Source organism: Dipodomys merriami, unplaced genomic scaffold (genome assembly GCF_024711535.1).
Source record: "Dipodomys merriami isolate MVZ:Mamm:240054 unplaced genomic scaffold, mDipMer1.0.p SCAF_273, whole genome shotgun sequence".
NCBI classification, from domain to species: Eukaryota; Metazoa; Chordata; class Mammalia; order Rodentia; family Heteromyidae; genus Dipodomys; species Dipodomys merriami.
In genome coordinates, this window is record NW_027204193.1 from 1123253 (window position 1) to 1150295 (window position 27043).

The 27043-nt window shown below is 44.9% G+C and overlaps 2 protein-coding genes across 3 annotated transcripts in view; both read right to left on the reverse strand.

Annotated features, from left to right (window-relative positions):
* LOC138837652 (carboxypeptidase B-like) overlaps positions 1-11535 on the reverse strand; it is a 63523-nt gene extending 51988 nt beyond the window's left edge. The window contains exon 1 of the mRNA XM_070036608.1: positions 11460-11535. The gene's annotated coding sequence lies outside the window, so the exon portion shown is untranslated. The remainder of the gene's footprint in view (positions 1-11459) is intronic.
* LOC138837654 (type-1 angiotensin II receptor) lies at positions 1-27043 on the reverse strand. 2 transcript variants are annotated; one of them, XM_070036610.1, is made up of 2 exons: positions 26961-27043; positions 1-2032 (listed from the first exon to the last, which is right to left on the reverse strand). In XM_070036610.1, the coding sequence occupies exon 2, from the start codon at positions 1985-1987 to the stop codon at positions 908-910; it is 1080 nt and encodes a 359-aa protein (XP_069892711.1). In that variant the 5' UTR covers positions 1988-2032; positions 26961-27043; the 3' UTR covers positions 1-907. The 2 variants fall into 2 exon arrangements, with proteins under 2 accessions (XP_069892711.1, XP_069892710.1); XM_070036609.1 differs by lacking the exon at positions 26961-27043 and adding an exon at positions 11460-11544.

A 27043-nucleotide genomic window follows, 5' to 3' on the forward strand; every position in this document is an offset into this window, starting at 1 on the left:
TTGCAATAAAATTACTTTATTTCAAGGGAAATACAGCTTTGTCAGATTTAAATCAAATGACGGCAGTTTAGAGATACACATATATTTAGACTATGTACTTTTCTCAAACAATATAGATACTCTTTTGATAGTTTTTTTGTAAAGACATAAAGCATACTTTATGATATACAATCTTTTTATCACAAACTATATACATTTCTCAGATACGGACTAAGGCAAATGGACCTGACTAGGAAGCCACAGTTGTACAATACAGACAACAAGCTTTACAAGTTCAGCTTTCATGTGAGACTTTAGGAACACCACCAAGACAAATGGCCATGGTGCTGTGGTCAGCAATGTGCCTCTTAAAGACACTGGCTGAATTCATGAAAGGTTCAGAAAATCGACAACTCTCACGTAGGAAATCTTTGTACAGAATATACAGTAAGAGGCACAAGTAGGCCACAGTCTCTGAAAGCTAAGCAGACACCAGAGCTTTCCTGTCCTCTGGAAGCTGAGCAGAATGACATTGAACTCCCCTGTCCAGCTGCTAGTTCTGTGCCTTTATGTGGAAGTCAAAACTCACAGAACCTGAGGAGGTGGTGGTGTGTATGTGGTTGGGAGGTGGTAGGTTGGGGAGAATGCATTTCTGCTAGTGGGATTTTCCAGGCCCACACCAGCCACCAGTTTCTGACAACATTCTTTGAGTGGCCGTCACTGATGCTGTTCGAATCGTGGTCAACTGTGGCTTTGCTTTGCTGCAAAGGGAGGGAAACACTTTTATTCAGAGTGACTCAATCCATTTTCTGTGTAAATGCAAGCTGCTGCTGCTCCTTTGGTGTCAAAGTGCCTGGGAGGAATGTTCCTCTGGGTCCTTCTTCCTGGTCCTTTCTTTGGGTCTCTTCACAGACCGGCTTTGCGAGCCTCACTCTACCTCAAAGCTGGGGGCCGGCTTCTTGGTTGAAGAGCTCAGGTGGTCAGAAGGACGGTAGGAAAGCGTGCTCATCTTTGTGGACAGAGTTGAGTGGGATTTGGCTTTCGGGGGAATATATTTCAGAAGCTGGAGGAAATACTTTTTAAACTTCTTCCCCAGAAAACCATAGAAGAGAGGATTCAAGCAGTTGTTGAAATAGGCTAAGCAAATGGTAATGGGCAGGGCAGTGTCCACAACGTCGGAGACAGTGCAGTCACGGATGACACCGAGTTGTATCAGCACATCCAGAAAGGTGAAGATCTGGTGTGGCACCCAGGAAAAGAAAAAGAAAAGCACAATTGCCATGATGATCTTGAAGATGTCATCGTTCCTCGGCTTGTTCTTCTGGATCTCGTAAGCCCTCTTGAGGGCTCTCCAGATCAGGGTGTAACTGGTCAGAATGATCAGAAAAGGAAACGTGAAGCCCAGGATATTTTTGGTCAGGCCTAGTCCTATGGGGAGGGTGGAGTTCTGAGATTCGTAGTGGAAAGCACACACAGTGATATTGGTGTTCTCGATGAAGTAGACATTACGGTGGATAACAGCAGGTAGGCTAGCCAGCCCGGCCAGCAGCCAGATAATGATGCAGGTGATCTTGGCCACCAGCATGGTACGGCGGAGGCGGGACTTCATCGGGTGAACAATGGCCAGGTAGCGATCAATGCTCAGACACGTGAGCAGAAACACACTGGCATAGAGGTTGAAACTCACACTGGCAGAGGCGATCTTGCACAGGTAGTTGCCGAAGGGCCAGCGGTATTCCATCGCCGTGTAGACAGCCCACAGGGGCAAAGTCAACAAGAAGCACAGGTCAGCCAGTGCTAGGTTCAGAAGGAAGACACTGGCCACTGTCTTGAGTTTCATGTAAAAGTAGATGACAATCACCACCAAGCTGTTCCCAAATATCCCCACCACAAAGATGATGCTGTAGAGTGTGGGAATCATGACAAATATGTAGCCATGCCTCCCGGCCTTTGGGCAGTCATCCTGGATTCTTTTGATGCCGTCTTCAGTGGAAGAGTTGAGAATCATTTTAACCTCCTGGGCGAATGGTCTCAGGCACTGTACCAAATGCACCTGGAGAAAGTAGGGATATAAAAGTTAAGAAAATGTAACTTCCAGTTGTAAGCAATTTCATTTCTCAGTTATAAGTCTAGTAACTCAACTTTTGTCTTTGCCAAAAAAGAAAGAAAGAAATGATTGTAGTTTTCTGAGGAAACATAGTAAACAGCTGGAGTTGAAGGTGCACACTTAATTTCTAGAACACATTACCTTTGTAGAACTTGGTGAATATCTTCTAGAGAAGTAGAAATAAATTCCAATGTGGTTAAATCCATTTGCATACCAAAACCATAGAAAACTCTACCAAATGAAGTTATTCAGAATGACTGGAGAAGTTTTCCTGAGGTACGCGAGGCTAGTTATCTTCCAAGTGTGATGTAGTCACACCATAGCCATGAAACACTTAATTCCATTTCACAATCTGTACTTTGGTATAAAAATGATGTGTTTTTTCTTAAGTGGCCAGACTTCAGGTTATTGAGAAATAGGTTAATTAGCAGGAATCGGAGTGTGGCTCAGTACCTCAGGGAATCGCATTCCTTTCGTAGTTTCACAGCCTCATCAGGCGGGGTCTGCTTTGAATATCCAGCCTTCATCCTGCTGGCCAGCGGTGGAGTTGGCGAAGGCTATTTGTGGCTCAAAGATGTCAAATGAATGAAGTCAAAACTCGGCCAACAAACCCTAACTACAGTGAGGCCCTGGGTGATCACTAGTTCTTTAGGATCTTAGGAAGAATCTGACACACAGAGGGAGAGCCACAAAGAATTCTGCAGGTGTTTATGAAATGGTGGCGATGTTGGGTCTAGCCAGCGCCATCTTGGCCACGTGGTGGATAGGGAATTGGGTTTGACTGGCACCATCTTGTCTTCATGGTGGAGGAAGGGGAAGTCCCACCCAAAGGGTGATGGGTGTGCCTGAATTTCTAAAGGCAGGGGCAGGGACTTGGATGATAGGTTACTGAACCTGTCAGTCCTTTGCCTTGAACTTGGTAGACTCTCAGGATTCCCACTGTGCTTTCAGAGACTCATGGTCTAGGAAGCTGATGAAGACAGAAAGTAGGATGAACTCTGTTGAACCAGGCTCTAGGGAGGTTTGACTAGTTCTTCAGCCTCCCCAAACCCCCAAGGCCTTGCCGACTCTTTCCATCCATTTTATTCTGGTTATTGAACTCTTGCCAGTATAGAAGAATGATTCCTTAGATAGATATTCTTTACTGAAAGTTAATTGCTACATGAAAGGTTTAGGGGCTAGCTGTCATCCGTGCCTTAACAGAGATTAATTTATTGATTTGCTATTCTAAAATCTAGTTGTCATCAGCTGTGTTCTGCCTAGGCTGCAAAAATCAGAAATGTCAAGGCTGAAGAATCTCAAGAGTTGAAAGAGGCCCCAGTGAGGTCTACAATTGGAAATTAAAACTTTTTGGCTCAGCTTAGGCAAAAGGACACTGAAAAATAGGGAGGGAAACAATCCACAAGAATCCCGTGGGAGCCCTGAGCTGTCAGGGTAAGAAGAAGAAGTCTCCTCTCCTGCCTCCTGCCCGTTTTGAACCTACACTGAGGTGTCAGGTGGATCCCCGGATCCCATGTTAGGAGCAAGTAGGATTTTGTTCGTCTGAAATCCAACATGGATGGTGGTGTAGGATGAGAGAATGGTGGTGTGTGAGAGAGGACCAGCTTAAGCACAGCTCTAGACTCCATTCTCACCAGCTGAGTCAGTCTCTCCTTCATCCCCACAGATCCACACTGACAGCATCGAACATGGAAAGGATTGCTCTCCACAGCCAGGGGAGTGCCAAGGAAATTTACTGAACGGCTTATTATTTTAATGACATATAACCTATATTCAGAGACTCTGGGCAAAGCACTGAATGCCCTAATTGGAAAAAATTTACATATGCATTTTTATAACGACCAAGACTCTTCACCTAATAAGGACACACATTTGAGAGTGGAAGAAAGGGGAAGAGGAGTTGTAGGGATGTAAAGCAGAGGTGCAGAAAGCAATCCGGCAGGCATCCATCCGCCCGCCCGTCTGTCGGTCCGTCCATCTCATAGTCCCCGAATCCTTATGCTGTGTAAATGTCACGGACACAAAAGCTCAGGCCAATACCCTTCTCTTCCTTGGTGTTCAAGTCTAGCTGGGGACAGGAACTTCAGGGCCATGGCAGGGGCATGTCTGTGCTTGCTGCTCACCCAGCCTGGGGAGTGTGCTGGGTGGGAAGATGGTGGTGAGAAGGAAGGAAGGCAGCCAGCTGGCTGGCACGGCCAAGGTGGCATCTTCACATGCAGGCCTCAGTGCCTGCAGCAGCTTCCACGGGAAACTGCTCTCGAGAATTCTCAAGGTTGCGTGGCCCTTTGCTGGGTCTCAGTGAGCGCCAGGCCTTTCTGGATGAGAAGGTGACACCCAGGCCTTTCTCCAGTTGGTTCTACGGCTACTTGTGTAAGCTCCCCCAGCTAAACAAGGCTTTTGGGAAACGGAGAAGGATGGAACTCTGAGATGAACAAACAGGGACAGTGGGAGCCCCTTCCTCTTTGGAGCAGGAAGGAGGCTGTTTTGGAGAGAAGCTAAAGTGGGAGGAGTGGGGTAGGGGAGGAGAGCGAGGAAGAGGGAGAGCACCAGAGCCTCCTAGGCTCGCAGACGCTGAGGTTTAGGGACCGTAGCTGTGTTTCAGTGACACCCCGATTCTCTTGCTAGCAGGGCTATTGGCAGATGGAAAGATGATCAAAACAGGAGCTGACTGGTGCTAAGTTGTAGTTAAGCAGATATAAGAAGTTCTGCGTCCTATTTCACAGTAGGTGACTACAGATCATGACCACGTGTTTTGTTATTTCAAAAACTAGAAGGACTGAAGGTTTTGACCCTACAGAAATGAGAAGGATTTGAGGGGAAACGCATGCTTAATCTGCCTTATCCATTATGTAATGGGCACAGGAGTGGTTCCTCACTCACACAGACACAACTCTAATGGTTTCATGAATCTGTGAAAAATAAATTCAATGATGATGCAAAAGCTACAGGACGATCTCCTCCTTCTTCCTGTCTTCCTATTTCTGGGTCTCACGCGTCCTGTACCCAGACTCCCTGCTTACGCAGATCCCAGTGCACCGTTTCCCACGGGAGAAGGGAGCTGGGTTTCTGCTTCTAGACAACCATCATCCTAGGCCATGCACATCTGTGGCTGTAGGTGCCTGAGCCTCAGTTTCCTCATCTGTGAGGTGGGAAGAGATTCTTGTTGTCCATGATCATTGTAGGAGTGGAATGAGTCAAAGCACTAGCACTGGGTGTGTTTCACATGGGAAGTGTGAAGTGTGGATTATTTTTCTCTGTCTTTTGGATGTCAGGCCAGCATGGACTCATAGCAGCCAGCAGTAAAAAAAAATCATGAGAGAGAAAAAAATGGTTTATCATTGGTAAGCACTTTACATTGCCATTTAAAGGTTAGACATTCCAAGCAGTTCTTCTGAAGTATGGGTAAAAGGAAATCTTAAACAGCTGAACAAACTTTCCGTCTGTCAGCCAGGTGGGGACTTCCCATCTGCTCCAAACACACAGGTTGGCTCGCGGCAGCAAAGGTGCCTTTAGTCCACTCTCACTTGAGTTTGTAGGAGTTGCTTTCTGCTTTTGGCTCCACAAAACAAGTGGAGCCTTCCTCCCTCTTTCCCTCCCTCCCTCCCTTCTTCCCTCTCTCCCTCGGCTTGAGTGGATGGGGGCAGGCTGTGAAACTCTGCTTCCAGAAGACTTTTTATGCCAGTTTATGAACTTCATTTTCAACTCATACTCTTTTTCCTTGCAGATACTCTAAATCAGGCCCTCTAACCACTCTGGTCTATTGAAGTTTTCTAGTCTTTGGATTTTCTAGTTCCTGTCTTTAACCAAGAAAGCCGGGTTTCAGTTGCCTTCAGTATACGGGTCTAGTGTCCCCGTTTCCCATATTGTGAAATCACTAGATCTTTGGCTCCATTGGCATCCAGCGTGAGTATCTTTATCTCAGTTGTATATCCTCTGACCCGTCGTGAGACATGTGACCCGGTTTGGAGCAACAACAAATAAAGCATTTTCACAACTGCTCAATTGACGTCTTTGTGTCTAAGTTGCTGTGCACCTAATGTGGAGGAGACACTTAGGTTGCTGGGAGCAGATAAACTTCGTGCAGAAGACATGTCTGTGAAGGAAGAACCCAGGGCTTTCCAGGCTGAGCTGGCTGCAGGCTTGGGGATCTTGGCAGCCACAGACAGAGGTGCCAGGCAGAGCACTTGGCATGGTGGGAAAAGATGTCGAACTGGTTTTGAGTCAGATGTGCAGGAAGTCACCACTCCACAGCTGGTGGGTCTGGTTGAACTTCATCTCCGGGAAATACATCCCTTGGAGAGGATTTTGTTCAATCTCTCCACTCTAGATTTTATTAAAATCATTGATGTAAGCATATATTAGGTATGTAAGGAATGGCTCTGTGACGTGTCTGAGATGGACGGCACCTGGTCCTCTTCCCATGTTAAGACCACTCACTGTGCTCTGACACCCCCCCCCCCCCGGGGAAGGAAAACGGGACAACCAACTTTCTGTGTTCTGCATCCACGGCTGTGCTCACCTGTGGTGATGGTGGTTAAGTCTTTAGCCATTCCCAACCAGCCTACCTCTTGCTTCATCTAAAACCACTCCAGACCCCAGATGCCCAGCCTCATGAAAGGGAGTAAAATGTCATTCCTACATTACAGTTTCTTGGCAATTATTCAAAAATGGAGCACCAAACCAGAACTAAATTTGTCCTTGCTTTAGGAATCCCTTCTTAAGTTACATTTTAAAAAACTCAGTTGCTATCCCAAACACTTGGCTGTTCATATTTTTATTTTATTTTAGAAAAAAAAGATAGGGACAAAAGAAATACAACTGAGTCCAACTCGTAGGTTTTAAACGCTTTCCTTTGGCGTGTCAGGTGAGCAGACCATGGTCTTACATCCACTGTAGTCCCTGAAGCCTGGGGGAAGGCAGGTCCCAGAGGCTGGGAGAGGAGGGGAGCGGGAACTGGCTGGAAGACAGCCTCAGCATCAGTGAATGCCGGTGCTCTTAGACTCCCAAATTCTTCTGACATATGAACTCACAGAATGTCCCCACAAAAGTCACCCCCATTTCAACAGCTCAACATCTCAGCCACGAGGGAGGGAATTCTGCTTTCATAACATGGATCCTGTGGCCTCTGAGGGCATGGAGGTCTTAGATGAGGAAGGGGCGGCAGCCGGTGTGGGCTGCAGTAATGGATGCGTTGTCATCTTGTGAATGGAAACCCCCACAATGCTTGTGAAACCGTTGCACGTCTACATCTCTGAAATGTTTCTCAGTGGCAGAAACTATCTTCCTTCTGAGCTCCCACTTTAAGGGGGCCATGGGAAAATGATTGCCCATGAAAGAAAGCTTGAATGAATCTGCATTTTTAAGAAATTAATAGTATTTTTGTGCTGTTCCTGGAGCTTGAACGCAAGGCCTTGGCGCTGTCCCTGAGCTTCTGTGCTCAAGGCTAGACAGAGCTCTACCACCTGAGCCACAGCTCCACTTCAGCTTTCTTTGGTGGTTCACTGGAGATAAGAGTCTTAGAGACTTTTCTGCCATGGCTGGCTTTGAACCTTGGTCCTCAGATCTCAGCCCCCTGAGTAGCTAGGGTTATAGGCATAAGCCACACTGGTGCCTGGTTGAACTTATAGTCAGTATGATCTGATGCTAGACAGGACAGTTGTTTCCAGGACAATTTACTTTAGATCAAAGTTTTAAACATACAAACCACCTAACTATAAATTTTACTTATTTAGTTTAGTTTTGGGGAAGGGGGCTTTACAGGGCCTTACACTTGCTAGGCAGGCACTCTACTGCTTGAGCCATACCCTCAGATCCTTTTACTTGAGTTTTGAAATAAGGCCTCACTTCCTGCCACCATGCCTGGTCATCAGAACAAATTTTAAGTGAAGTTAGATGAATGAATACTCAGTAAAGTTTTCCATTTTTCTCAAAAGTTCTGAGTGCAGTAGGAATATTCTTTGAATCACAACCAGAAAATCAGTCCTGGACAAGAGAGAAGGAGATGAGAATTCTAATCTTGGCTTCCCCGTTGACTAGCTGGGTGTCCTTCAGCAATCACTTAAGGTCTGTAGACGGCAGCATCCTAAAGTGAGTCTGTTACAAACTTGGGAAAAATCTTCCTTGATACAACAAAGTAAACAGGATGCAAAAAACAAAGGACCTCCACTCATCTTGTATCATTACCAAATGACCCTGGGCTGCTGACCACATATATGGTATATATATGCCACATCCGAGGGAAACTAGGAGGAGGACACAGAATCAGAGGGACATAGTGGAAAACATACAACAGAGGGACCTATCAGCTGCACTGGCCATTGATGAAAACGAACTAAGCAACTCAAGGGCAGCGATGGGAGGGAGGGAATGAGAAGGAAAGAGGGAACAGCTAGCACTAAGCAAAAGAAAAGAAATGCACATATCACCCAAAGTGGAAGAAACAGCTGTATTGTCAAAGCTCATAGACTTCACAAACCTTATAGACCACACTATGACAGTTTGTCTCATGAAGGTTAGAATGTGTTTGTGACTTTAACTATCTCACAATACTGTGAAATTTGCGAAATTTATGTAACCAATCACAAAAAAATAATAAAAAACGCCCTTATAACTGGGATCCTCAGATCTCAGCCTCGTAAGCAGCCAGGATTACAGGCTTGAACTTAGTCACATTCTTTATGAATAGATGAACTCTGTATTAAAGACAACAAAATGGAAGACTTTTGACTTTTGACTCAAGATGTATGAAAAACCTGCCATATAAAATTATTACGGCCACAGTTTTTTTTCTTTATTCTCTCCCATGTTTCTGGGCGTGGAGTCAAGGTTACAGCTCTGTCCCATTTATGACTCAAGCTGAGAGTTTCAGGCTCCTGCTTTACTTACTGTCACTAAGAGGTGAGAGGTACAGAAAGATGGGTTCATGGTCTAAAGAATTAGACGCATGTCCTCAAATTATGGAGTTAAGATCACTGTGTTCTCTAACTGTGGTGTGTGCTCATTGTCCAGAGAGCTCATTCTACATGAACCGCCTCTCAGATTTTTTGAGGCAAAATAACTTTTTAAAGGTTAACAGTTAGTTAATGTGGCTCATGTGATCCTACAGAAACATGAAACTGAAGGTAGAGAGCTAGTAAAGAACATCACAGCAATGTTGAAGAGTTGAGGGCCTGGTGTCCCAAGGAAGGAAATGTGGTGAGAATTATGTTGATTTGACATGACCTTAGTGCTGCTTTTTGTGAAACTATAGTCTTGCATGCCTCGAAAATCTGAGAGACTGCAGAACCATCTGGCAGAGACAGAGAGGGGGCCTGGCTAACCAGCCACACACTCAACACCGGTAAATGCCATCGCTTACTTTGTTATTCCTTAAATATTACCAGGTTTTTAGCATGAGAACACTAGCACCTGTTCTCACTTCTGTTTCATGGTTTGACACAGGTAAACTCAGGACTATGGAAGACATAAAAACACAAGCCTTTTCTGACATGAGGGTAAGTGACAGGCATTTAGTGAGAGAAAGCTCCCGTCTTGAAAAGATGAAGGAAAAAAGTTAATTCCAGATTCCGGCAGAAATACTTTTCATGATTGTAATGTGATGCTTGTATCTTAAAAAGTTATCCCAGGGTACTTATTAGTGCTGAAAGGAAAAGTAAAATGAACTTCTCCACTCAAGACAGTGACCAGGGGTGTTTTGGCCCCAGACCAGGGCTCTGGTCCAAATCCAATCACAGATATCTTGTCTGGCTTGCAGAGTGCTTGAAGCCTTTAGGGTTTGGTGCCCCACTGTTCGCGGTTCTCCGCCATTCCCCGTGTCCTGACTCCTTAGTCAGTGCTGTCCAGAGGAGTGTCATGTGAGCCACACCTGTGACTTGTGATTTGGGCCTGGGCTGGGCTTGCAGGGGAAGCACACTGTCTGGGCCTGGCCAGGGCTGCACTGTAGCAGTGTCAGCCATCAGCGCTCAGGAGCCCCAGACCTGAGGGTAGATTCAGCAGCCTGTTTTTAAGGACCTCTCCAGGTACTGCTTGAAAAACATAGCACTACAGGCAGCGAAAGTTTTGAGACTCTGGCTTATAATTATTATCCACAGAAATAAATTTAAGGGAACAACCAGAGTACCCTCAATTACAGTATTTTAGTATGGTCTCACCGAGGCGCTAAACACTGTGGGCTGACTGTAAAAGTAACTAGAGTAGAAAGGCTGTAGGTGTGGCAGAAGCATTAGAGTACCTGTTTAGCAAGTGCAGACCTCAGTTCGAAACTCAGCACCACAGATCAAACCAAACCAAGCCAACACAAGAGACAACACCGAAGCATGGAGAAACTCCCAAGGACCGCTTAAGAATGAGGCCTCAAACGGTGCATTTTTTTACCCATTCAGGGCTGGTGTAAGCTTGCCTAGCAGGATGCTAGCTAATAAACGTTTCCTTTCACCTCTTACAAGAGGTGGAGAGAGGTTCAGTCTCCACACTGCCATGGAAAGGAAGATCTGCACCTGGGAGGGAGGGAAGGAGGATGCGTAATGCCGCCATCTTGAGAGTCAGACTATGGCGGTAGGAAGAGCTCGGGGGTAAAACTGGACCGCTCTGAGCCGGCACATGCCCTCAGCCCCTGGCTGTGGGGCCTGGCTGGCCGTCTAGAAGGTGGTGAGGTGAAGCCGTGATGGATGATGAGGGGGTCGTAAATGCCTCCGCACCCCGCCCGTGGCGCTCCCGGTAGGGCCGCGCGCGACCACCATGAAGAGATGCTGGAACTTGGGGACTCCCTGACCACACGCTCGCTCCCACGGCAAGCACAGTTAGTGAGAGAAGTTGGAGTACCATCCAGGGGGACGCTGCTGCCACTTCTCACCAGTCCTCCTGAATTTCCACCTGACTTGAGGATGTAAACATTAAAATGACACCTTTCCACTGACTGTAATACAAAATTCAGACCATACTTAGCAGCAGCTCCTCATACTCTCTAATTAAAGAGCTTGTGATAAGAGGCTTGGATGCTGGGCCAGTTAAAAGTAAGCAACCCTTTAACAACTAAAACATAAGGTGAGATGCTGGTGAGTCTCAATATCAGGTTACAGATGTCACCCATCAGATTTGAAATGGAAATGTATCCCTGGTATTTTTTATGCAATCTGAGCAGGATTTAAAGAAAAAAGAGCTCTTTCCAGCAGAGTTGAATAAGAGAATGCGCAATGCTTGCACTTGGCCGGTTCATTTCTACTCGAAATGTAAGGCAGAACTCATCCCTGGGCTTGTGGAGTGGGTGGAAGGTGTCTCTGTGTCCCTGGGGGCGGGGCAGGAGGACCTGTTGGAGTCCTCAGGGCCACCCAAGCCCAACTCTGGTGCTCAGCCTTGTCCCTGAAACTTTCCTCACCTGTGGCATTTCCACTTTTATCACAAGTAGCAAAACTGTTCAAGGGAGCAGCTGTGGATGTCAAGTCCATTCTTCCCAAGCTCCGCCATAGCAGCAACCCTTTTGCTGCTTTGTGGTGAGCTGTTCACACTGTCCTCCTGTACTTCCAGCTGCTGGACCCAGTTATAACTCACAGCCCCAAAGCAACTGGGGTCAGGGAGCAGGCCTAGTAGGGAAAAGACAACACAATCCACTTGAGCCAGCAGAAATCTCCAATGATAAACAGGTACAATGGAAATACCTACATTCTAGTTTTTTATAAAACAGCACGGCTGAACTTCAGCTCCTTTGTGATTTCAAAATTGTAACAATTACTTAGTTCCAGCCAAAAATTGTGGCTGCTTGAAATCTTTGGTTTATTTTTTCCTCTCCTCAATAATTTTTGATCCTTGTGTCTTATGAGAAGAGTACAGCTTATGAATCAAACTAAGAGGGAGAACATGACTTCTCATCCTCAAGCCTACAGAAATGTTTACATCAGACAACATGTAGACATCCCAGGAGCATGTAAATGTTTATTTCTGCATCATTAGCTATGCATCAGGGGACAGGGATGCCCTCTGGCCCTTCCACAGAGGAAGGAAGAGTGGTACGCTGATGAAGGATGTCCCTGGGAAAATGTCCATTTCATCCAGGATGACACTTGAACACAGAGTGGTAGATAAGGGCCTAATTAAGCCCATTGAATATAGAATTACTTTATTCTCCTCTTTATATCTAACTCACAATTAGTGGCTGATCATTAAGTGTATAACATGGCTGATATTTAAATGAGAATTTATTATAGGCTGCATGTCATGCTGAATGTTTTAATCTCTATGAGAGCCATTTCTTTTTTCCAGACAAGGAAGCATGATGAGAGAATGGGTCCCTAGATTTTCTGACCTTGTATATGTAGTGCTTCAGCCTGTTACATATATACACACATACATATATTTACATATATATTTGTATCTACATGCATGCATGCATGCATACATATGTACAATCAGGAGTGACTTTGCCTTCTGGAGCTCTTGTCCGCGTCGGTACACATGCTTCCTTTTCATTTTCAGCAGTGGGAGGGGAATCTAGTAGGTGGATACCAGTGGTGGTGGTACTTATTTGACTGGTCCCCAGTCCCCTCTCTGATGGCTGGTGACGCTCAGATCTGTAGGGAGGGAGGCAGCCGTCTAGTCCGGAAGTCAAGCTCTGCCCTCTGGTGGTGCAGCAGTGTTCTTGGTGAGGCCCAGAGAGCGCCCCCTCTGCGAGCATGGGGTTGGAATGGCATTGACAGAACCTGAATGCAAATCCAGTCCTGCGTTCATGTTTAGGTTCTTCTCTGGGGAACCTCCGCAGCACACAACATATCATCAGCTCTCCACTTGAACTAACCCAAGCAGAGTGAAGAAGAGGGAGGGAACATGTACCCAGGGACAAAACTGATGCTCGGCGTAGCTTTGCAAACCAGAGTTCTGTCACAGCTTGATTTCCTGCCACTAAAAAATTGCTCTTCTCACCCACAGGGGTGGATGCTATTCATTGCTGTAGCCCAGAAAGAGCATTCCTGTGCGGAGGGGGAAGCTTTCTACATTGCAATGCCAATAGATTTCTATGACCCAAATTCCATGTCCACAGTTTTAATAGCTTGTTGGTTCCCTTCAAGTTTCTTATATTCTGGTTCAGGAAGAAAAACACCAGGACATTTGAAAGAGTGGCTCTGCTGGGGGACATCACGGCCCTCTTTCCCCTTAAGAATTCGATTCTCTTACTATGGAAACTCCGTGGACCTCTCTTATCTCTGAGTGCAGACTTTTCTGTATACCCGTGCCAAATGGCTAACGTTTGAGTGAGACATTTGAAGTCGTGCTATGCAACTCAGTGGGAGACAAACAAGGTCACTCACAAGGCCTTTCCATGGAGAACATCAGAGCTTTCAAACGATGCACACAGCCTGTCCTGGATAATCAGGGTAAAACAGAAATGAAGAAAAAGCCAGGAAGTAACAACAAGAACAACAACAACAAAGATGTCATTGAATGGAAGCAATCAGAATTAGGAGTGAAGAGACATGGCAGGTGCTGAGGTGGGATCTTAATATGTAAGGCCAGAGTTCTGAATGAACGAGCAACAGAACTTAAGAAGTTGAAGCATGAGAATCAGTCAATTGCAATATTAACAGGGATTAAAAAGAAGAAGAAGAAGAAGGCTTATTACAAACACTAGCCTAGCATTAGGGCCAGGGTCTCGGGGTCTTTTTCTTTGCCTGTCTAGAAATTGGGACCTTAGGCAAGTCATTAAATCTTCATTCCCTGCAGGCAGGTATCGGCTATTGATTAAGCAAATACTTCGACTAAAGGAGTAGCAGATTAATCTTGGATGAGGGTAGAATGTAGTAACACATGGTTTGGGGCTCTAGCCCTCAAAACTTCCTGAACAAGCGAGCTGATTCTTCAGCTTTCTTGGAAAAAAAATAGGTTAACGCTTGTGAAACTATTTCAAATTCTGTAAGAGGACAATATGCATATTTTGATTAATTGCTTATTTGAGTGGAAGGATGTCGTTGATGTTGTTGTACCTTGCGCCTTGGTTAGAAGTAGAAACCCAGATGGAAAGTGGTGGTCTGATGATGCGAATGTTCTCTGACTGATAGGGGCACCATGCGGTGGGCAGCTTTCCTAGCGATGGCAGTCTGGGCTGAAGGATGCTTGTTGGTAGGCAGTGGAATCTGCTCCGTGAGCCAGAGACAGGCTGGGAAGGTTCAAGAGGTAGGGGCGTGGGGCTACACAATAGCTGATGCCCACCTCTGGAAAGAACGCTTGCATCTGAGAGTGCTAGTATGAAGCAAACATCTATGCAGTAGGCTGCCAAGATTGAACTGAGCACGTGGGGAAGAGATTTGTGGGTACTGTCGGACAGCTGTGACGAGAGAGCCTCAAGTTTCCCTCAGGGTGGCTTCCTTCTAGAGAAGCTTGGCTCTGGTCCTGTGTGCCTTCGGTGTCTCTACTGGGTTCAGCTCTCAGCTGGCCCCTTGAACGTGCCCACAGTCAGGACAACCCCTTCATATCCTTGTGCAATAATTCCTGTTGTTTGCGTCCTTACTGGGTCTGTTTCTATTGATTGTTTTTCTTGTTCTGGATTACTGGGGTATGGCTTCTTGTCTGCAGTTTCACAATGAATGGTGGATTTTACTCAGTTGGGTAGTAGGGATTTGTCTGTATCAAGTCTCCTGTCCTGCTCTGGTAAGTGGTTTTGTTTGATTCTTTTGGCTCTAGTTTTGAAATTGTGTTAAGTCAGACCAGAGCAGCATTTCGTCTGGGAATGATTTTTATTTTTATTTTTTCCTGAAGCAAAACCTTTCTGAAGATGCTGCCTGAGGCCCAGGAGGAGTTGTGAGGTTTTCCACGCTGGCTGGCTGGCTGGCGTGAACAGGAGCCATTTCTGGTTACCAGGGATCTCTGGGTCTCATTTCCTGTATGCTCCTCAGTCACCCACAAGCACTGAAACACAGGGGGGTCTTTTCCTTGCGTATCTCCCTCCCTCTGGCTCTGCCTTGTGCGTTCTTACCTCTGGCCTCTCAGGCCTTCCAGCTCTATCCCTTCACCTTGGGGGGCGGGGGCTGGGAGCCCCACCTACATTTGTGTTTCTCCCATCATGGCCTGAAGCTCACTCTAGAAGGGAATCTTTGGATCCTGCCTTGGGGACCACTGCCCTCGATTATCTGATGGTGATGGTCCTGAAAACCATTGATTCACACGTATGTTCAGTTTCTTAGTTGTTCTTGGTGGGCCCAGAGCTTGGGTCCTTGTTACTGTTTCTTGGCCTGAAGGAGAAGTCTTTGGGTATGAGTTCTGACCTATATCTTAACCTGTTATTTGATGCTGGGTGAATTACTAAGCCTCATCTCTTTCTTTGTTGATTATGGGTTAGTGATAATGCTCTAGTGATTGATCAATGACCTATTATTTGGGAGACACATAACTATGCCTATACTCCATCTACTATCCTTTTGTCAATTTGTGAGGTAGGGATAATGCTACAGTGATTAGTAGATGAATATTATATGGGAGAGGTGTTATAATCTATAACCTCAGGCGCAGAAACACACCTACAGAATAGCTGGCTTTTGTGAAAGAGGACTGAGCTCAGAGGACCTCTCTTGCCCTGGCAGGAAACACCCAAGCCCCTTTCTCTTGTCCAAACAGAAAGGTTTGCTCTGTTTACTGCACTCTTGCCAACTGATGGCCTGGTTCTTCACCTTTGGACCTGCTGGCAAAGGGCCTACGGGCCATGCAAAAGTGCTTAGCTTGCTTCCAGCTTGAGCCCGTGGGGTACAGAGTTTGCCAAAGATACCACCACAGGACTGTAGCACCATCAGCGGAATGGATGTGCAGGCCTCAATAGACAGCTTGCATTTGATTATTTACACCTTAATTCAAAGTCATTGTCAGTAAACTGTGAAGTAAAAAGGAGGCATAAAACTATTAATTGAGAGCATCTGCCCATAATTACCAAAATATGGTATTCACTCAGTATAAAAGCACTATATTAACATTTGAAAAGAGTATGATTTTTGTGTGTGTGTTAAGGAAAGATGTCTTTCTTCTGACATTAAAATTCCAGCCTACTAATATAGTAATGTGACTGAAAAAAAGAATCCTATGGCTTTTTTATGGCATGTTTATTTAGGCCAAACCACGGCAAGGCAGCTAGATTAATTACTTTTATACTGTTAAGTACTGTACATAGTTAATTATTTCATCTAAGTCATGTCTGAGCCAAACCTGTGAATTACGATTCACGCTGGGCACCCATGATAATTCATGGCCCCCTCCATGCTACCGCTTGTTAGTATATTATGTTTTATTTGAAACTAGATGCTAAAAGTTTGCAAGAGGCTTTTAAGGACTGCCCCATGACATAAATTCTTAGATTATGGATTTCAAAAGTAAGCTTGACAGCATGCTATGGCGGGGAGTTATTTAGAGGCAGACTTGGAGTAGCTTTGTCCCCTCCCCCACCCCCCGCAAATCCATTTTCTTCTGTCTTAACTCTTGTCTGTTGACTCTGAAGGATTCAGCTCTGCTTTAAAAAAATTCTGATTGGTTTTATGATGTAATATTCTTTGGGCCTTCCTCTGCCCATCTATGGCTGTGCAAAAACTTGATCACAGCTGCTCTCCCAGCTCATGATCATCTTAATCAGATAGGCAGTGACGGCTACCAAGTGCGCTGTCACGTCGGGTGCTTAAGTGGCCGGGAACTCGCCCCGCTACACAGACCACCGTGGGTCCAATCTTCAAGCACAATGTCTGGTTCCCAGAACTTCCCTAACCAAGTCTCAGAGGTATTTGTACAGAGTGAAGTGAAAGGGAGTCTGAAATGTTTCATACGTTCAAAAACTTAAATCTAAAATATGCCATGGGCATCCAAAAGAGGAGAGGGAAGACATTAGTAGAAAGAGAGAAAATAAGGGCTGGCCAGTTGCTCCCTGGGACCTGCCTTGGCTCCTGGGGGGTGGGGTGGGGGATAGTTCCCAGCAGAGCTACTGTACCCCTCACCCACAAGTTGCACGTGCAGACTACCCTGGTAGCCATGAAAGTCTGAGCAGCTCTAGAATAGAGGCTCAGATAGGAATCACTCAAGCTGGTGCCTGGGGCTCACCATTTCCCCTTCCTGTAAACCAGCACGGTTGTACCCCTCACCCAGAGCCTAAAGCCAGGACCCTGGGGTTGGCTTCCATTGGTGATAATGTTCCCAGGGTGAGATTTTGGAGTCTAGAGGAAGAAAAGTCCCAGGTAATGCAAAGAAAACTTAAAACGTAAACTTCACATAACACAAATCTTTCTCAGTTCCATTTAGATCATCTTTTGTTACTATGATTGTGTGTGTGCATTTGGCAGTACTGTGGCTTAAATTCAGGGCCTGGGCACTGTTTCTTAGCTTTTTCACTCAAGGCTGGCACACTGCCACTTGAGCCACAGCTCCACTTTTGGGCTTTTTTGCTGGTTAGTTGGAGATAAGAGTCTCACAGATGTTCCTGCATGGGCTGGCCTTGAACCACGATCCTCAGACCTCAGCTCTAGAGTTGCTAGGATTACAGATGTGAGCCACTGGTGCCTGGCTCAGGTACATAATTTTTAATAAGAAAAAATACTGATTTAGGCTTCTTTGCTGGGCCTTTCTTTGCTCTTTGGGAGGAATTGACATTTGAAAGGTAGGCTACTCCACCTGTCTTCTAGCACAGTTTCAGATTTTGTTTGTTCCTTTGAAATGCACAAATATTGCCAGGGCCCGATGTCCTGCTTGAAGCACAATTTCCTTTTCTTGTGGAGGCTTTCAAATTGTTCAACCACTAGAGGTCTGTATTACCTATTTAAAAAAATAATAACCAGCTAAGACTTTAGAATTTCAGTGCATAGTTTGAAGATTTAGAATCTGTTTAAAACATAACACCAGGAAATTAAAAACAAAACAAAACAAAAACCCACAGCACTTTAAGAGATGAAGGACATTTGGTAGGAGCCCTTCCATTTGGGAAGAGAGCAGGTTGCCCTGCTATTTGTGTAGGCTTGAGTACTTCCTCCCTCGGCCAGGCAACAAATCAGAGGAACAAAATTTATCTTCTGCAAGATGCCTGTGAAAATAGACATCTCCCCTCTGCATTTAGAACTGTGCTTTATCATTAAATTTTCATCCATTTTGTTCTACTGCAACAAGACAAAAAGTGATTGAATTAATTCTCATCGAGTTCATTTATAATACCACTTTTTTTTTAAACCACTTTTATGAGGGATTTTAAATAAAACTCCCCTGAGGGATCACACCGTACTAGCGTAAAAAAATTAGTGTCCTTGGAGGCTCACTTTATAATCTCCAGTGTGATTCCACACATGAATGCATGAGGCCAGAGACCATAGGGGCAGGGCTAGCCCTCTGGGGGTCCCCACAGCAGATTAAACCCCCAAAGCCTTCTCTGTGCTTCATTCTTACCTGCAGGCCCATTTAAGTCTGCCCTCTATAGGTCAGTCGTAGCCCAGGTTTGGAACTTCCTAGAAACCTGGAAATGAGAGTTCCCTGTTGTGGGATCATCCTGATTAGAAAGGGTGAAAAGGGACTCTTTGCATACACACATCTGTGTGCACATATTTAAATGAAGTGGCTGCAAATATCCCAGACATAAAAGCTGTAATTTACTGGGGATGGTTCCAGGGTTTGTACGCCACAGATTCTAATTGCGCCTGGAGCATATGGAGGAAGTGGGACATGGGTCGCCAGGCGAAAGGGGGTGCTACCAGGCTCCTTCCACTTAAAAGGCATCATTGCATAATGTTTTTGCCACTGGACGGAAGCTCGAGCTGGTCCAGTGCGGCTTCCCACTCAGCCCCACTCCTCCTTACTAAAACACAACCATTTGCAAGTGGAATCTGGCTCATCAGCCGGGCCCATGGCATAGGCTAATGTTTAACAGAAAGGAAAATAACCCATCCCAGCCATATATACATACATACATATATATATATATATATATATATTCTTTTAAATGTGTTTTCTATGTATTTGCAGGCCAAAAAAAGTTGAGTATTTTATATAGATCTTGAAATTAAGATTTCAGAATACTAATAAATGCCTTTCACTGTTGGTATACAGAATCACAATGATTAATTCTGCAGTGGAATGAAATTTAATTCACACTGCAGGCCACATTATTGGAAGTAGCTAAGTTTTCTCTGTTTCCTGTTGCCGTTTCTGTCTGTGGCTGCTGGCATATGAATTAGCAACGTTTCTCACTGAAAATGAGACAGAAAAATAATCTTTTCTCTGTCCTGCACATCCCTCTCCTAGCCCCTCTTCTTCTATTATTCAAATGATGTTAGCTTATAATTCTGCCCAGTATGCGTATAACCTGTAATTAAATCCTAGCACAGTGTTCACTTACATGGAAAAAAAGTGCTTCGATTGTAGCAGTTAAATAGCAACAGTAAGATTTTAGGCACTGGATACTTGGTTGGGGAGAAATGGATGGAAGAAAGACAGTAGCTTGAACTCCACATTTGGGTTCGGTCTGTGCTTGACAAAGGGTGGAAACCAAATGTATTGTTGATTAGGAAGGGAAGCACCGTGAGTGGACAGACGGTGGTCCGCTCCGGTGCTCTCCACCCATAAGGTGTGCACAGAGCACAGCGGGGGGCTAGGGGCCTCCCGGGGCAGCTGTTAGCAGCGGGGCCGCCCAACGCCAGGGTCGCCCAAAGTTTTCAGGCTCAGAACTAGATCACAGCCTGGGAGGGCTCAGAGATGAGTCATTCTTGGAGCAGAGATTACTTTCCCCTCCTTATTTATTTAATTTTTTTTTGAATGAGAAGCATGTACCATTTAGGTATTTTGAAATCACTCTCTCTTTTTAATCTGGTCGATGACCTACATGTGAGATGCCAGAGACAAAACATTGGACTCAAGGAAGAGTCAACTTGAGAGGTGATATTTTTTAGAGCAGTTAAAAACTTGGAGGGCAAGAAGCTGCTCAAATTCAGGGAATCAAAAAGAAAAAAAAGCCCCATGAACTCGCCTAAGCAAGTCCACTTGCACTCTCTCTCTGTCTCTCTGTCTCTCTGTCTCTCTGTCTCTCTGTCTCTGTCTGTCTCTGTCTCTGTCTCTATCTCTGTCTCTGTCTCTGTCTCTGTCTCTGTCTCTGTCTCTGTCTCTGTCTCTCTCTCTCTCTCTCTCTCTCTCTCTCTCTCTCTCTCTCTCTCTCTCTCTCTCTCTCTCTTTTCCTGGAGAGAAATCTGTGTGAAGGAGATTTGAAGGGAGTTGTGACTGGCTTGCTTTTTTTTTTTAAACTTTTTATTTATTTTTTATTGTGAAAATACTGTACAGAGGGGTTACAATTACATGGGCAAGATAATGAGTACATTTCTTATCAAGCATTCTAGCCTATTTACAGGTAGAATCCTGGTAAAATTTCACTCACCTCACCTCAGTACCATTTGGATCTAGGACTAGAATTGCCTTATTTTACCTTGAAAGAAAGGATATAAGGAAATTGAACAGTGGCCAGATGCTGACTTAGAGGTGGAAAGGGTTTGTGAGACGGGCTAGACTTTGGCAGTCCAGTCTGCATACAGCAATTTCCGAGGACACTCTGCAGTTACAATAGCGGACCGTACCTGGGAGATTTGCCTGCACTCAAGATCAGGTCAACGCAGTCTAGCTTGCTAGTGTTTGCATAGGGAAGGAGCATACTCTTTGCTGGGTTCTGTATGGTGTGTTCTCAACATCCTTACAGACATGATGCCGGAAACAGGGGCACACCGGAAGTCCACTTCTGCCCAGTTAAAAATAAATGACTGCCTTTGTACTGTGAACTCTCCCTGGGACCTAGAATTCCACTCATACTGTTCATTTGGGTTATGTTGCAGTTTCGCAAACCGCTGGTAATTCAGAGCAAACCTCCACATCTTTGTTAAGTCAGCACAGCCCTCTCTCCATAGCCCCCTTTCTCGATTGGTGGGAGCAGGGAAGGATCATTCCACTATGAGATGGGGCAGATGAGGGAGGTCCCACCGAGTAGTTCTGTGGTGGGTCTGGGCTGGGGTCCTGGGGCCTGCAGGCCTGTTCCTCCCTCCCCTCCCTCTGTCTCTCTGCAGAGGTTAGTGGGTTCTCTAAGCACGAGCCAGTTCAATTTGCTGAAACAAAAACCACCTTGATAAGATACAGTGTGCTGCACAGTACAGCTGTGACCTGTGTTCAGAAAGTTCTATATTGATTGAAAGTTGTCCAAGTCTTTAAGGCTAAGAGATGAGTGAACACGACATTAAGTAAGTTTGCATCAACATATAGAATCCACACAAGTCACAGCTTCTCTTAAATTGCTAGTTTTGGTGGGGAGGAATTACTTTCTTTTTTTTTTTTTTCATGGAAAAAGCAAGGATAAACTAGGTTTTGTGTGGCCTGATATTTCTAATATTAAAAATGTTTCCTAGTAAAGAGTATTTAATTACTGATTTGCTCAAGTTTAGAGCAATTTGAAATATACTTGTTTAAGACCAAAACAGTAAGTAAGATTTTCTTATAATAAATAAGAATGAGGGTACTTGGTGCTGGTAGCTGACATCTTGTCAACTCAGCTACTTGGGCGGCTGAGATCTGAGGATCAAAGTTCAAAACCAGCCCAGGCAGGAAAGTCTGTGACTTACTTCCAGTTACCCACCAAAAAGCCAGAAGTAGAGCTGTGGCCAAGTGGTGAGCAAAAAAGCTGAGGGAAAGTGCCCAAACCCTGAGTTCAAGCCATGCCCCCACCACACACACAGAAATCACACTCTTTTCAACATCTTTCAGGCAACAGCACTTCCTAGCAATTACTAGAAACTGTGCCCTCCCCGCCCCTGCTCAGAGCACGGCACCTTTCCTGCTCTCAAATATCCCTGGTGGATGCTGTGAAGCAGAGGCTCACTGGAGACCGTGACATCACAGCCTATGGGGCCGCCAGACCCACAGACCCATATTTCTCCCTTGCCTCCATCTGCCGGAAATAGCAGCAAACTCTTTTGCCCAAGCTGGGAGGAGAGGAGCTGTAGAGAATCAAATTAGCAGGAGAGAAACTATTAGTCTTCATTTTCTTGTTTCCAACCTGCAAACACAGATTGTTAAATATGCCTGTTCCCTAATCCTCATTAGGGAATCTCAAAGAATTGCAGGGCCCGTAAAAAGCATTGGGACAATGAAAAACATAATATCGGTAAAAAATGGCCCAAAGTCAGAATAGTTTGCTCTCATTCGGACTAGCCACAGTTTTTGTGTCTGTGAAATATTTCATTAAATGATTTTAATCTTGCATGTGGATGAACGGCACACATGGGATCCTAGATGGGTCTTTTTATGTAAGGGGGAAAAATTCTAGATGACATGATTGTGCAATCAGTCCTACCACTTATTAAGTACATTGGTGTATTGTATGCATCTAAGGAGGCAGAAATTTTACTAAAAACAGTCTTATGACAATGGTGTACAGCCTTGACTCTATTGCTTGAAGAGATTTTTTTTGTCAGGACCAGAGATACAGAACTAACAGTCAAATTGTAGGCAATGCCAGTGTGCCCCTGCTCACACCTGTAATCCCAGCTAATCAGGGTGTTGAGACCTAAGGATCTCAGTTCAAAGCTAGCCTGAGCAAGAAAGTCTGTGAGACTCTTTCCTCCAGTTACCCACCAAAAAACATGGAAGTGGAGCTGTGACCCAAATGTCAGTACACTAGCCTTAAACAAAAAAGCTCAGCCGCAGGCCCCTGAGTGGTAGACCTGATTTCTTTTCAGAACATTTCTTTTTAAAATCTGAAATTGGTAGAATATTTCACCCTATCTCAAGGCATTTTATTTATTTTTTTCAAGGCATTTTAAACATTATGAGCACCCAGGTTTTAAGATTACACCCCTTTCCTCTTCCACCTGCTGCATGAGATTGTAAATTGTGTTGAAACCAGAGACTTCTTCTTTTTTTTTTTTTTTGCCAGTATTAGGACTTGAATTTAGGACCTCACACTTGGTAGGTAGGTGCTCTTTCTACTGAGCCATGCCTTCAGTCCTGTTTTGCTGCTTATTGTTGACATCAGTTCTTGTTTTTCCTGCCTGGAATGCTATCCACCTGTATGAGGCTTCCTGTCATAGCTAGGATAACGTTCATCCTCCATCCTCCAGCCACAGACCTCCCAATCTCAGCCTCCCAAGTAGTCAGGATTACAGGTGCTGGCCACTGGTACCCTGCCGGGCAAGACTCTTATCTGAGAACAGGTTGGTGGTGGGTGTCAGGAGACCCTCACTGAATGAACGACGGGACAAGCCATGCTGAACGTCCCCTTTGCTCAGAAGGATGTGCCCTGGCTAGATGCCGCTTTGATATTCCTACTTCAGATAGAGAGGAGAGAAAAGTTAGAGTCACCCCAGATCTGCTCCAGAGCTAATGTCTAGATCATGGTAGTTGAGTCTACCACTGGGCTCTGGGTAGTTAAGGAAATGTGTGCAGCCTCCAATAGGAGGCCTCGGGGAGTGGTGGGTCTGTGGGAAGGAGGGCTCACCTCAGGCTGTGCTCACAGGCTGGCCCTCAGATATGACAAAGCCTTCTCTAAATAAACCCTGTAGTCAGGACAGAGACGGAATTCTGTAGGCCGTGCCTTTTCCCCTCTGTTCCCTTCTCCTACAACATACTCTGGCTTGGATGTGTGCCTGGCTCCACATTCAGGACTTATCAAATCTAATTACATTTCCTTCCCAGTGAAATTGCCTGTCACCTTCCCCTCTTGGGAGAGGGATGGCCCCTCTCGAGCCTCCTGCATCTGATTATTGCAAACCTAATTGATTTGCGACATTGCATTAATAAAGTTAACTAAAACTAATTATATATATTGAATAAAAGTTTCCTGTGAAATGAGTTTTTGTATTTAGCTTAAGGGTGCTTAATTGCTAGCATGAATTGCTGAGAAAGTTAGTAGAAGCACTTTCTCTTGGGGTATATTATATCTATACATATTTATTCCCAGCCAGTATGGAATGCTGGGTGGGGACACATGGAAGCCAGAAAAGAAAAAAAAAAGACTAAATATAGAAGATTTTGAAATAGCTCCCTATGAGGGTAAAAAATAGGTTATGTAAATCTCTTCCTAGATCTTTTATGTTAAAGTACTTGTCATATTATCTTAAGGGATATGTTATGGAATCTATAAGTGAAATTACATTCTCACTCTTGAATTCAGGTATGTTTGTTCAAATTTCTCCATCTAATTATACTTAAATGCTGGGAGGAGTCCAGGGAGACATATTCTATGACTCAGTTTTCCTGAGCCTAGCTGATGTCAATAATTTCCACAGGACCATTTCCAGTGTTCTTTATTCATTGGGTTGTGTACAGATAAACACATTGTATGCAAAGCAGAGACAAGGATCCACAAACAGTTTAGGATTGGTCCATCAGCATTACACAATAATTTTATGGAGATGCTGTTGTCCTCTGTCATTAAGGACCAAAATTGACATTGTTGTGGGTCTGCTGAAGAAAATCTCCTGCTTCACACTGTTGAAGAGGACTCTCATTCTGTTCTTGTTTTTAAACACTGGTATTTGAACACTGAGCTTTACACTTGCTTGCTAGGCAGGCGCTCTACCCCTTGAACCACGCCTCCAGCTCTGACAGTTGTTCCATCCTGTGCCCTCCACCCCTTTCAGTCTCCCAATCTCACTGGAGAGACAAAGAGGCAACGAAGTGCTTGCTGCTGACCTGGGACTTTCCCTGAGTTCTCTAGGCCACATTCTGATCAAGAGACTACTCCCCTCCTCTCCTCTCCCCTCCCCTCCCCTCCCCTCCCCTCCCCTCCCCTCTCCTCTCCTCTCCTCCCCTCCCCTCCCCTCCCCTCCCCTCCCCTCCTCTCTCCTCTTCTCTTCTCTGATTTCAGCTGTCATGACCTTACTCATTTCTCTTTTGTCTTTTCCCCTTTTGAGACAGTGTCTACTATGTAGTCCACACCAGGCTTGAACTCAAAATCCTCATCCTCCCCAGTGCCTGGATTAGAGATGGGAACCACTATGCCAGGCCTGATCTTGTGTGCACAGTTATTCTGTGTTTTCCTGGAGTATTGATCCTCTGTGTCTGGAGGACACAGAATCACCTTGCCCCGAGGTCAGGGCTGCTGGGTGAGGCTATTCTATGTTCAAAGTCTGGAAAGGTGGGGAAGGCCTTGTTCAGTAACTGGCTGTCCGTACCAGGTGGGCAGTGTGTCATTGCATTCTGGGAGATCTTAGACTTTCCTGGCATGTAATAAATGACTGCATCACCTAAGTCTTCTTAAAAGTCTTAGACAGTAAAATGTTGGGAGAAGGTCACCACGCTTTTGGTATAAGCTAAAAGTTCTTGCTGCCAGCAACACACAGCCTCTAAATTTAGAAAGTGAATTCTCTTGGCCCTTATAATCATAAAAATGTTAATAGTCATTTAACCCCTACGTAGTACATGCGAAGCAGGTCCAGATGTACCATGTTCCGGTAAATATATTGTGGCTCTGCAGAGTAATTTTACTTGTACATTGCACTTTTTAAGAAATCAAGAACCTAAAACATTAGAAGAATAGCAAAAATACCAAATCCCTTATATTTAAATAGGAAAAAAAATATAGGAAAGGATGGATGAGAGCTCTAGCCCAGATAATTTAACACTAAGAAAATTAGAATTTCAAAAATACTTTAACCTTTCCAATTTGTGTATAAAGCACACAAATCTTCCCAGTGGCAATGAGAGTTCAATGTGTTACCAGCAACTTTGTTTCTAGAAGTCCTGTCCAACTGACCTTTCTGTGAGGAGGGACACGTTCTGTTTCTGTGTTGTCTACCGCCTACCCATGAGGACTCAGTGCTTGAATTATGGCTTGCCCAATGGAAGGACTGAACATTAAGTTTAACTTCATCATCGTTCACATTTGAATTTAAATGGCCATCTGGAGGCTGCCACATTGTATGGTTCAGACCTACAGATTTTTAAGCCATGAAATAAGGCTTTTCTTTTCAAATGTGCTAATAACCAGGCTCTCCTCATTTGTCCTGAGATTTCAACACCAACTCTCTGGCCCTATACAAGCCTTGCAATGCTGTTTGCCCAGTGCTGGGTGAAATCGATGAGATCAGAGTTCTGTAGATTGTAATATTTGAAAGGGGTACTATGGAATTCAGAAGGTCTTTCTGCATTTTAGTAGTGTTCCTGGCCTGAAATGGGGCCTTGATTCTTTTACAAGAACAAGGACGATGTTGCTAGTTTGTGGCAGAATTGGTAAAACACCTGTTCTTTAACAAACAAAAGTGAAACACGCTGTGTGTGTCCATCTGAAACTAGAAGGTGTGAAAAAGTTAAACATTTTAAAGTATATCTTCTTCAAAGTTTGGTTATTCTTAGTCAAAGTGTCTAATTATTTTGGAAGTTTTGTTGCAAATATGTGAATGTTAGAAACAGAAGACTTTGGAGAGATAGGAGAGGGAAGCTGGGCCCAGCCATGCATCTGGCAGGAAACAGGACGGGGAAGGTTCTGGGTTCACTGGTTCTCCAGTATGGGCCTCTGGGCATCATGCCTTTCCTCTCAGTTCTCATCTTGCCATCTTCCTAACTGGGATGCACATTTTATGGTACCATTGACTAAAACCATACCCAGTTCACACTTCACAGCCTAGCCCCATCTCCACAAAGCAGAACAACACATGCACACACAAAAAAAACCCCAAGACAACCCTAAAGACACCCAGGGAAAGCACTCTGTAGCGGATGACTATGTAGATTTCCAGGACTGAAGCAGTCCTGAAGAGTTTGTAACGGCAGTCTACAGAGTATTTTCCAGGAAGTGTCTCCCAAGCATAGACTTCAGCCGAAGTGAGAGGGGAACAATGGTGTGGGGCATCTTTGCTGCCCTCCATCCACCACTAGGCTCAGAGAGCATTCGTGACGCATAGGAGACACTCACCGGTGGCGACTTTCTGGACTGGCTTCAGGGACCTATTCTGATAAAGACCCAGCCATCTTAGGTCAGTCTGCCATACAGTAAAT